The 12,607-nt window shown below is 42.5% G+C and overlaps 1 protein-coding gene and 1 non-coding gene across 2 annotated transcripts in view; one reads left to right on the top strand and one right to left on the bottom strand.

Moving 5' to 3' along the window:
• MICAL3 (microtubule associated monooxygenase, calponin and LIM domain containing 3) overlaps positions 1-12,607 on the bottom strand; it is a 143,407-nt gene that overhangs the window by 83,256 nt on the left and 47,544 nt on the right. Inside the window, exons 17-18 of the mRNA XM_007937016.2 lie at positions 2,910-2,998; positions 1,853-1,940 (exon numbers count right to left, since the gene is read on the bottom strand). Of these exons, the coding sequence (XP_007935207.1) occupies positions 1,853-1,940; positions 2,910-2,998 (177 nt within the window). The remainder of the gene's footprint in view (positions 1-1,852; positions 1,941-2,909; positions 2,999-12,607) is intronic.
• On the top strand, positions 3,710-3,780 carry TRNAE-UUC. Its single transcript has one exon. It is a non-coding gene; the product is annotated as a tRNA-Glu (tRNA).

Genomic DNA, 12,607 nt, shown 5'->3' with positions numbered 1-12,607 from the left:
AGTAAGAGTGCAACCTGAATCAGATGGGAAAGTGGGCAAACTCAGCTTGCTCAAGACTGATCTGAAATTTATTGTATTCATTGCATTTTTAAAAAAAATGCTCTGGACTTGCTACCCCAATCACAGGTTTAATTCCATGGAATTGTTGTATTGATTCCCTTTGAATAAGGCCCTAACTTAATAAGGTGGTTCTCTCACCTGATTAAATGCACATTCAAGAGTGCAAAGCCAAAGTTTCTGTAAGATCCCTTTGGTGATTTCAGCTCTGCAGTCTACCCCAATTCCTAACGCTTTGATAATGTCGACTGCAAAGGGCTGTCAACAGTTCATGAGAAAGACAGATTAGAAAGGGCTTCAAGGATATAGAAAGGTTAAACTTCATTTGTGACCTAAACATGGTTTTAAAATATTGGTCTCACCTGCAGGGCACTTAAAAATCTTGCCCAGATTACAATTAGGGCACATGTAATAGCAGGAGGCAAGTGCACTTAGCCTGGCTGGGGTGTGCTGTATCTCAGTCCCCAAATCACTGCACTGTCTGCCCTCTTCCCAGGGGGGACCTCTCAGCCCATGGGCACCTTCCTTCTCTCCGAGAATGAGCACCATGAATGAGGCTTATGTCAGTGCCTGCTTCCGGGGAAATAAACAACTCCAGAAACCTTTCATTGGAATGCCAATTGGGTAATTCTTCCCTTTCCCTCATGGAAATTCTACTAGTGACTCCTCCATCATTTCTGGCATTGGCTATACCCTTTAATGTTTATATTCTGCTAACTCATAAGTTTGTCAATTGCTGCTTGAGACGTATTTGCGTTGAATAGGAGGAAATGGATGACAAACAGAAACATGGCATTGCTGACTTCCTCTCTCATCTACACAGTGATCCTGGGTTGTGAACAGTCTGGGCTATATTGGGGGCATCACGGCCACCCAACAGCTTGTGGAACTGTGAACACTTTCATGGGCTGGTTTTACGTGGAGCTCACATAGATGGCAATTTTAAAGGAAAAAACAAACAAACATATTTCTACACAACAGGCCTATTGTCCAGTGAGCCCTTCCTAGTCCTGCCTGCTGTGACCAGAATAAATGTGTTTTTGAAGGTAAAGATGGTGTGTCATTCACCTCCTGATGCAAGGAAGTGAATTAATGAAAGTGTCACAAGTCAAGGCTTAACCTTTCTTAGAAGTTCAAATGCCCCAGTAGGGTTAGGTCAGAGAGTGTCCCTTAGAGGCTATAGGTCAAATAGAAGAGCAGTGACAGCTAATCCAGGGTCACAGTGACCTAAATAGGGGATGAGATGTAACAATTTCAAGTTCAGGTAAACACAATCTGAACATGGGGCCTTACTTAGCAAAAACCCACCCGCTGTCCAAGTGGTCCAAAACAGACAACTACACAAAGGCCCTGCAACTCTGGATTCTCACTTGGGTCCAGGATAAAAGCAGCCTGTTGTGGAGTCCTGTTTACCTACACAGGACCTGCACTAGTCACCGCAAAGTCTTAGATGGATGCGGGCAGGCCCTGGGCATCACCATGACAATACTCTGAGGCTTTAGATAACTATTACTTGAAGCTTGAGTGATACTGCTGACCAGATGGTGCCCCTACTGGCTCATGGTCTGCCAGTGAAACTCCCCTCTGATTTGGACCAGCACCTCTGACAGGCCATAGAGAAAGGGGACTCCAAATGCAAGCAGCTGGCACATGAAAAAGGAGTCCAAAGGGTTTTGGGCCACTTCATGCCCAATCGAAGAAATGTTGCTTTGGAGGTGCTGGCTCATTCCCTTGGCCTTGTCACAGAGGCCAAGAGAGTGACGCACCACCCAGCCAAACAAGGAAGTGAGGCTACCTGGGGTTCTCTCCGCCGTGCTGGTGACAGTGCCGGCCCGTCCATTTGTGTCTGCAGTGGGGCCATCCTGTAGCGGTCCTTTGGCCTCCTACGAAAGTTCATAAGGAAAAATAGGGTGACTCTTTGACGGAAGCACTCAAGTCACAGAAGGCAATGAAATCTGACTAGCTAGCTTATCACACCAATCTCCCCAATCAACCCAGAACTGTATTCTCACGTACATCTTTCTTTTAAAAATTGGGACATGTTTTACCATGGAAGTCACCAGGAGTCAAAGCCTAGACCCTTCCAAGTCTACCTTTCCCTATAAGTCCCCTCTCCAGGCCACAGAAACCTCTCAAGTGCATGTTAACTAGCCTGAGTGCTGACAGGTGATAGTCATATTGGGAAGGGAATACTTGGCATGACTTGACAAGGACAGGTGAGAAGCCACTTAACAACAACAACAACAAAAAAACAAGAAAAAAAGTTCTTGGGGCTTAAACTGCTGTTGCCCTTTAAATAAGTAATCCACAGAATAGAGAGTTAAAAGAACTGGCAGCCAGAACAGAACTTATTTCTAGCCAAGTTCCTTTTCAGTGTGGACAGCAAGAATCAGCTCTTGCTTCCATTTGCTCTCAGCTGTGACAGTAGAGCAAACAGAGACTCAAACAGGGACTCCTCCTTAATTTGCCTTTTCTCTCTCCACTGCCCTGAGAACTTTAATTATGCGAAACATGAATAGGAAATTGTCCTCAGCATCAGGGTGACCTTCTCTCAAAAAGCTGCATATTTATAAAGGCAAAAATCACCTGTCATGTAAAGTAAGCAGAAGGGAGTGTCCATACAATCTCCCTGTACCACTCAGGCAGTGGATGGTGGGACATTATTTTAATGAAGCGCGACACAGGATTACTCCTGGCAAGTTGGTTCCCTCCCCACTCGCAGGAGAGGCTATGCTTCCACGGCCCTTCAGTGGGACAGGCTCAGCCACACCCGGGCCTGTAATAACACAATTTCCTACCACTAAAGTGCCACCTGCCACTTCTCTCCCACTTACAGAATGAATGACAACTACCTTTCCAGACAGAGGCGCCACTGCTGGTCTCTTCCTTTGTGCGTAGCCGGAGAGTCGGTAACAGTAGTGTGGTTTACAGTAGAATTTACCTGCAGGCAGCGAGATTCAGGGGAAGAGGGAGTGAGCGAGACTTTGTGTAATTCTGAATGGGTTTCCCTGGTCTTAGCACATGCCCGCCCATCTTCTCCAGACCTCGGGTGGCATCGCCATTCCAGGCTTCTCCAGGACTGGGTTTCTTGTCTGGGGATAGTCCCTCCCTATAAACTTTTAGTCCAGCCCTCCTCTTCTCTTTGCTTGAAGCTGGGGTGAGAAAGGGGCATGGTCTTTTCCTTTGGGTATGTGAAGGCCATTGAGCCTTTACCCAATCAGTGCCCAGAGTGGAGATATAAGGCTTGTGTGGCTCAGCCAGCAAACAAAGTGGTAGTGTGTGAAGAACAAAGACGTGGTCACACTAAAGGATGGGAGCAGCATTTCTGGGGAAACCAAGAATGAATACAAGTGTGGGATGGAGGCGTGGAGGCTGGAGGAGTGAGCAGTGGTGAACATTAACTCTGTCAGGATCACCCCTGCCTGCTCCTCTTGCCTGCAACCACTCAACCCCCTACTTCTCCATCACCACTGGACAAAGTAAAGATTATGGACCCTTAGTGGTTATGATCATTAAAAAAGCAAAACATTAAAAAAAAAAAAAAAAAGCAAACCCCACAGTGAACTGTGAGTAGGCTAGACCAGAACAAAAAAGAATAAAAAAGTCAGAGTGCATAGTGGTATTATTAGGGTTAACTATTATTCCTTAGAGGGCAGTGGTAGTTCAGTGGTAGAATGTTCGCCTTTCATGCAAAAGACCAGGGTTCAATTCCCTGCCAATGCACATGAGGCACCATCCCTCCATTGGTGGAGTTTTCTGTGATGCTGAACAGGTTTTAGCAGAGCTTCCAGACTAAAATGGACTGGGAAGAAAGGCCTGGCACTCTACGTCTGAAAATCAACCAATGAAAACCTTATGGAATCCCATTGTGCATGGGGTCACCATGAGACAAGGGCCAACTCAATGGCAGCTAATAACAATAACATTTTGTAAAACTTTTAGTCGTGCCTACACGTGTTTACTGGGATCCAGTGTAACATGTCTTGGGAGAAGTACAGCAAGAATGTTCTTTGGAATTGAGGATTACACGACTGTCTCACGTACTTTCGACACGTTATCAGGAGGGACCAGTCCCTGGAGAAGAGGAAGACCCTCAATGAGAAGGACTGGCACAGTGGCTGCAACAATGAGTTCAAACAGCAACAACTGTGAGGGTGGAATGCGACTGGCCAGTGTTTTCTTCTGTTGTACACAGAGTTGCCTTGAGTTGGAACTGACTCAACGGTGCCTAACAACAACAGTGTAACATGTATTTCCTACTGGGAATGTGCTTAAAATTTGAGTCTGAATATCATTAATCTTGTTTTTTGTCTATGACATTAGTAGTGGATTCACTCGCACAAAAGGTTGCTTTTTCCAACTCTACTCTTAAAGAACCAAAGCTTTTGAAAATTAAATGATAGGCCCTACAATAGAAACTGCTGAAACAGAAATGACTGCATTTCATCCTTCTCATTGGTAGAGAGTGCACCTTTGACACATTAGCTTTCTTGAAATTAAAATAAAAGGGCCTAAGAGTGAAGAAAAGTCAAGATGGAATGGTATTCATTCTCTCCCCCCTCCCCTGGTGATTGGATTATTATCTTGTCTTTCTCTTCAAAGTAACGACCTTATTTTTTCTTTCTCTGCCCCTCTGTTCCTATAAATTAATCTATCAGAAAAATACAGTTTAATGGATTTTCATAGATTTCAAATGATATTCATAGACATTGCGTGTTTTCCCAAATAGAATTTTCCACTATTGGCTATTGTCATTTAACCAGGATTCAGAGACAGTGTATCAATTGTCAGAAACACGTGATAGCCAAAAGATCATCAACGTGACTGCTTGCAGTGTTTGTTGTATATTTTTTTATAAATTTTATTTATTTTGTTGTTGTTGAGAATATACATAGCAAAACATACACCAAGTCAACAGGTTCAACACGTCCAATTCAGTGACACTGACCACATTCTCTGAGTTGTGCAGCCATTCTCACCCTCCTTTTCTGAGTTGTTCCTCCCCCATTAACTCACTCACTGCCCCCTAAGATTCCTATCTAATCTTTCCAGTTGCTATTGTTAATTTGATCCCGTACAGACAGTTCTTAAAAGAGCGTAATACTCAAGGCAGACCTTTTTTATAATTAAGCTATTGTTCGGTTTTAAGACAACTTTATGGGGTATTTTTTGGCTTAAGGTTTAAAGATTATGTCAGGGCTAGTTCTACGGGTTCACCTACCCTCCATGGCTCCAGAAACTCTATAATCTATAAGAATTTGAAATTCTGTTTTGCATTTCCCCCTTTTGATCAAGATTCTGCTTTGGAATCTTTGATCAAAATGTTCAGCAATGATAGCTGGGTACCATCCAGTTCTCCTGGTCTCATGCATGGCAAAAGAGGCAGTTGTTCATGAACACAGTTAGCCATACATTCCATATTTTTCCTCCTATTCCTGACTTCTTCTTGTGTTGCTCCAGGTGAACAGACACCAATTGTTGTGCCTTGGATGGCCACTTGCAAGGTTTTAAGACCCCAGGCACTATACAGTGAACTAGGAGGTAGAACAGAAGTACTAAATACATTATTAGGCCAATTAATTGATGTCCCATAAAACTATGACCCTAAATCTCCAAACCAAGGAACCAAAACCCATGAGGTGTTTGGTTGTACATAAATGGCCTCAGCAATGACTCTTTATTGTTGTAAATATATCTGTCACATAACTTTTGCCAATTCAACTTTTTACAGGTATATAACTTCTCAACAGCAATTACAATAATCGACTGTGTAACCTTCCCCCTAAGGCAATTTTTCCATCACTGTTAACCCTCGCTTCCCCATCCCTCCTGCCCCTAATAACCACAAATAAACTTTGGTCTCTACATGTTTGCCTTTCGTCTTTTTACATAAGCACGGTCCTACAAATTTGTCCTTTTCTGATTGGTTTATTTTGCTTAACATAATGTCTTCAAGCTCCATCCATATTGTAGCATGTATCAAGAATATTCTCTGCTGGCTGAGGAGTATTCCATTATAGGTATGTACCACATTTTGTTCATCCATTGACCCACTGATGGACATTTAGGTTGTTTCTACATTTTGGCTATTGTGAATTGTGTTGCAGTGAACACTGGTGTACAAGTCTCTTTTTGAGTCTCTGCTTTTAAGTCTTTTGGGTATATACCTAGCAGTGGAATTGCTAGGTCATACAATAGTTCTATTTTTAGGTTTTTGAGCAACACCACACTATTTTCTACAACAGCTGTCCCATTTTGTACTCCCATCAACAATGGATAAGGGATAAGGGTTCCAATAACCCCATATCCCTGCCAACATTTTTTTTTCCTTTTGTTTGTTTTTTATCTTAGCCATCCTATGAGAAGAGAAATGATATTTCATTGTGGTTTTGATTTGCAAAATTTTTGTTATATTTTAATGTTTCTGTAAGAGGAGCATAAAAGAATGGAATCATGGTAATATTTTTCAGTTTGGCCACAATCCTCTTTAAAAATCTGTAATAAACCCCTTCACTTTTGTGATTCTTGCCAATAATAAATAAAACCCCCCAAAAAACTCCACTGCTGTCAAACTGATTCTGACTCACAGTGACCCTGTAGGACAAAGTAGCACTGCCTCAGAGGGTTTCCTAGGCTGTAAATCTTTATGGAAGCAGACTGCCACAGCTTTCTCTTGCAGAGTGGCTGGTGGATTCAAACTGCCAATCTTTTTGTTAGCAGCTGAACACTTAACCACCAGGGCTCTCTAACAATAACAATAGGACAAGAATAAATGTATTAGTACATACTACTTTATTGTCTGTTCTGTATCTCATTCTTTAAGAAATACTCTGTCCCATCCATGTGATTCTGATGGGGCTACTGACACTATCCACCACAGAAAGTAGACAAACGATCCAGGCTGTCAGTCAGAATACTACCGTTCCAGGATACTGTGCTTCAGGATAGGGGCTGTGTGGATGCTGAGGGGCTGGAGGAGGGAGCCCTTGTCCTCTGATATTGCTATCTGGAAGGAAGATGTAAATCTAATGCTTAAACTTTAATCTGAGTTAAAATTTTATTTCTTATGTCCAAGAGTCTTGTTGATTACAACATCAGAAAATTAGTTATATTTACTTTCATTTTTCCTCCTGGATTTTTTTTTTTTTTAAAGTGAATCAAATATTAAAGTAGAATTCTAGTTCTTAAAAAACAACTCAATAGGCTAATCTATCAGGATTCCTCACTGAACCCTGCTTTGGTACACTAGACCAATAAAGAAAGGAAGTTTACATTTCAGAAACAGGCCCCACCAACACAGGCAAAAGGTAATGTCTAAGAAAACTGTAGAAACTTGTTTTTTCTAGGATAGGAAAGACCGTGAGCACTGAAGTCTGATCTCAGTTCCAATACATCCCAATCATTCAAGAGCTGTGTGAACTATTTAGTCTCTTGGAAAATGTTTCCTTATGTATAAAATGAAGTTGTTGTTGTTGTTATGTGCCGTCAAGTCGGACCTGACTCATAGCGACCCCTCCTTGGGTTGCCGAGGCAGTATCACTATGGAAATAGATTGCCCAACCTTCCTTCTGAGGAGTGGCTGGTGGGTTTGAACCGCCAGCCTTCTGGTTAGCAGTCAAGGGCCTTAGGCACTATGCTACCAGAGCTCCTATAAAATGAAGATAATACTCATTTCAGAGGTTGACATAACTCAACCAGATATCGTTTGTGATGCTGGAAGGGGATCAATGAATGTGTCTCCCTCTACTCCTTCCCAAATACTGCTTGATAGCATTTGGCATTTTTTTGCTTCTCTGATTAATAATAAAAAAGGGCTAACATTTATCTTGTGCCAGGGACTATAACTATTTTATACCTATCAACTTATTTAACATTTAATTCTCAAAACAACCCAATGAAGTAAAGGTACCATTAAAAACCAAAAACCAAACCCATTGCCACTGAGTCTATTCTGACTCAGAGTGACCCCATAGGACAGAGTAGAACTGCTGAGTAGGGTTTTCAGACTGTAATCTTTATGGAAGTAGACTGTCACATCTTTCTCTGGTGGAGTTGCTATTAGGTTCAAATTGCTAACTTGTTGGTTAGCAGTTACGTGCTTAACCACTGTGTCACCAAAGTGCCTTAAGGTACCATTTGGCAAAATTATTATCTTTTTTCCATTTAAAGCATGAAAAGGCTGAATCCTGGCCAAAGTATCCCAGTTAGTAAATCTCAGGGACAGGATTTGAATTCAGGAAGCCTGGCTCCAAAATATATACTGTAGCACTGTAAGGCCTGTCTCGATTGGTAAAGCCAGCCATGCTAGCATTTATTAACTAACAAATTAAAGAGGATTCATTCAGTCAGTCATCAGTCAAGAAGATCTACATAGTTAAAGGATCTTGCTAATTAAATATGGCAGTGACTGGAAAAGGAAACTGCAGAAACAGACAGCTATAGGAAAGCATAAGATAAACCAGGGCATTTATTCCTTCATTCAACAACAATATTATTCTTAATATAGAGAATCTGCCAGTGAAGAAATAAATAATAACAAAAAAGTCAAAACAGACAAGGTCTCTGCTCTGATGGAGCAGATAATACACAAATCAGAACTGGAGAGTCGTAAGGACTGTGCAGGTATGACAGGGCCTGGGTGACTATTCAGGTCAGGAGTGGGGAAATGTCTCTCTGAGAAGAGGAATGTAAGTTGAGGTATGAGTGACAAGAACACTGCATGTGAAGATCAGGGGGAAGTGCACTCTAGGGGAGGAGACAGAGAATACAAAGTCCTAAGGTGAGAACAGCTTAATTGATCTAAGAAATGGAACACAGACTGTCTTGGCAAGAATATAGTAAGCCTAGGGAGCTCTGGTAGCGTAGTGCCTAAGGCACTTAACTGCTAACCAGAAAGCTGGAGGTTCAAACCCACCAGCCACTCCTCGGAAGGAAGATGGGGCAATCTACTTCCGTAGTGATACTGCCTCGGAAACCCAAGGAGGGGTCGCTATGATTTGGGTCCAATTTGACGGCACGTAACAACAACAACAACACAGGGGCTGGGTGACAGCAGAGAAGTTGGAAAAGCAGGTGGAGTAGACATGAGAATCTCTGTCAGCCTGGGATCTATCCATACTCTCCCCCTGTCTGTCAGTTTGTTGCCCTGTGGTGGCTTGCATGTTGTTGTTATACTGAAAGCTATGCCTTTGGTATTTCAAATACCAGCAGGGTCACCTAGTTTCAAGTTGAAGGTTTCAGTGGAGCTTCCAGAATAAGACAGATTAGGAAGAAAGACCTGGCAATCTACTGAAAATCAGCCAAGGAGAATCTCATGGATCACACTAGAGCGCTGTCTGCCTTGCTTGCTTTGGACACCTCATTAGGAGGGATCAACTGCTGGAGGAGGACACCATGTTCAGTGAGGTAGAGGGAGAGCAAGGGAGACCCTTGGTGAGGTGGACTGGCACAACAGCTGCAAGGACAGACCCAAACATGCTGGTGACTGTGAGGATGATTCAGAACCGGGCAACGTTTCATTCTGTTGAACGTAAGGTCACCATGAGCTGGAGTCAACTCAATGGCAGTTATGTGTCTCCATCTATTTATACTGCAGTGGGTAGAAAGGGTAGGCATCTTTAATAGGATCAGTCAGGCTGCTTTGTGGAAACAGACTGTAGGGGGCAACAGTGAAAGCAGGGAGATTAGTGGCCCAGGCAGAAGATGGAGCACACAGATGGGTGTTTAGGGTGGTATAAGACAAGATGGAGACAGTGGACTCTTTCATGTTTGTTGTCAATGAGAACTGCCCTTCACAAATCACCTTGGTAGGCAGTATGCATTTTCTTGCCTCAAGATGACAGAGAAAGACATATAGTACACTGTCCGATTTAGGGTTCTGCCTTAAGAGTTGGCACCAAATGAGTTAGTATTTGGCAAGAGACTAAGTAGCTCAGCTTTTGGGCAGATTATATCCTTTGAAAAACGCTGAAGGAAAGAATAAACAAGGGAAAGGTTGAAACATGGCTATCTCTCTGAAGTGCATGATTCACAATTTATGTGTGTAGTTGACAAAGGGACCAAAGTCACTTATCCTAGAATCATCGTCCCGCAAAGAATCTCAGAAGTCATTTAGTACAAACCACTCACTAGTTGTGTGAATTTAGACAAATAATCTGTAACTTCTCTAACTTGTTTTTCTGATTTATAAAGCTACAGTAATAAAATAACTCCCTCATAGGGCTGGTGTAAAGTTGAAATGATGTAAGACCCAACTCAGTGCCTGGGTTATTTCCTTTATCTTGAGTTACAACTTCCTAGGTTTTCTCTTATCTGAGGCTTAGTCAATTTAGGTGAAGAATGGGGGCTAAGGTATCCCTAAAATTCCATTCTTTTCTTGAATCTAGCTGTTCTCTGACAGATGAGGGCAGCTTGGAGGGGAAGTGAGCTGATGACAATTTTATCTAGGTTAAAATTTGGGGATCTGGTTTAGGCTCCAGTTGTCCTCTCTGTCCCAGTATCAAGAACAATGCATTGAACTGGGCTGGCCTTGTCCTGTCTTGCCAATATGATGACTCAGTATTCCCATTTGGCCTTCTTGTCTGGAATGCTTCCAATGCCTTCTCTTTCCTCTTCCCTTGGCCATTTCATGCTTCTCTTCTCGAAGTCTAGCTTAACAGCATTAGGTCACTCCTGAGAACCATCAACTTTCACTTATTTATCCTCCTTCAAATTCCTCCAAAATTATAATCTGCACCATGTTAATCACATACTCTTACACTGTCCACAATGTAATCTCCTTGAGGGGCATTTTGAATGTCATCCATATCCTCAAGAGCATATGGCAGAGAAAAGCATGTCTTCTGTGGCAAAAAATATCTGTGGATCAACTGACTGAACCTTAAAGGATCTTCTTTCCAGGCAGATCCCAGGGTAAAAGGCTCAATAAGATAACCTAAGCATGAAGGACAATCAAAAGAGGTTGTGTGGGCTCCACCAAGCCCTATCCTTAGAGCCCAAAGGCATAAACCAAGTAACAGGTGTATGTAAACAATGGAATTGAAATTTTCATACCTAACAATTTATCCAAAAAACTGTCTTGATTCTTCCTCCAGTTTTTACTAATATAACAAACCTCTTACAAATACAAGAGGACCAGGTACCATAAAGGTAAGAGCCTTTCTCAGTTCACCATTCTGGGCTCCTTTCTTGCTCCTTCTGACAGAGCTACCCTGTTTATTCATCTTGCCTGGTGCCCCTCTCTTTTATGATATCCCCCTCACAATCTTCTCACAGTGAAGAATCACCTACCAACATAATGGACTTTGGCACCATCCCTGGGCTGGGATGCCCACAAGGATCTACTTCCCTCTCCTATTAATCTAAGTCTCTTCATTACTTTTTAATCCACAAGATAGCCTCCCATTAAGTTCCTCCGGCATCTTGTAGGTTGAGTACAAAATTCATCGTCTTTGGCCATCTTTTTAAATTAACCTTAAAGGGTTTTCAGATGGCAGGCATACCATCCTACCTATGTCTCTATTTCAGGCTTTGTCATCTGTTTGCCTAATTCCCCATCTCCCTCCCCATCAAGGTCTCTGTACTATAAAAGCACCATCTGCCACAAAGGCTAGGACTTGAACACCAGATTTGCTGCTGTTGTTGTTAAGGTGCCGTCGAGTTGTCACTGATTCATAGTGACACTAATGCACAGCAGAATGAAAAACTGCCTGGTCCTGTGCCAACTCCATGATCCCAGCTATGCCTGAGCCCACTGTGTCAAACCATCTTGTTGAGGGCCTTCCCCTCTTTTGTGGACCTTCCACTTTACCAAGCATGGTATCCTCCTCCAGGGAATGGTCCCTTCTTACAACATGACCAAAGTAGGTGAGATGAAGTCTGGCCATTCTCGCTTCCAAGGAGCATTCCGGCTACACTTCTTCCAGGACAGATCTGTTAGTTCTTTTAGCAGTCCATGGTACTTTCAGCATTCTTCGCCAGCACCACAACTCAAAAGCATTAACTCTTCTTCAGTCTTCCTTATTCACTGTCCAACTCTCACATGTGTATGAGGCGATTGAAAATATCATGGCTTGTGTCTGGCGCACCTTAGTCCTAAAGGAGACATCTTTGCTCTTCCCCACTTGAAAGAAGTCTTTTGTAGCCAATTTGCCCAGTGCTATACATCGTCTGATATCCTGACTGCTGCTTCCATTGGCGTCGATTGTAGAACCAAGTAATATGAAGTCTTTGAAAATTTTAATCTTTTTTCCATTTATCATGACGCTACTTATTGGTCCAGTTGTGAGGATTTTTGTTTTCTTTATATTGAGATGTAATCCATATTGCAGACTGTAGTCTTCAATCTTCATCAGTAAATGTTTCAAGTCATTTTCCCTTTCAGCAAGCAAATTTGTGTCGCCAGCATATCGCAGGTTGTTAATGATTCTTCCTCTAATCCTGATGCCACGTTTTTCTTCATATAGTCCAGCTTTAAGCATAGGTACTGAAACAAGGTGGGCTTGTGCTTACTCACTGATCTGCACTGAACACTTTCCCTTGTTACCCTCCC

This window comes from Orycteropus afer, unplaced genomic scaffold, assembly GCF_000298275.1.
Source record: "Orycteropus afer afer isolate SDZICR_OR568_19922 unplaced genomic scaffold, OryAfe1.0 scaffold00040, whole genome shotgun sequence".
In the NCBI taxonomy this organism is placed as follows: Eukaryota; Metazoa; Chordata; class Mammalia; order Tubulidentata; family Orycteropodidae; genus Orycteropus; species Orycteropus afer.
Note: the sequence above shows the minus strand (reverse complement) of the source record. Positions and strands in the feature narration are given on the sequence as shown.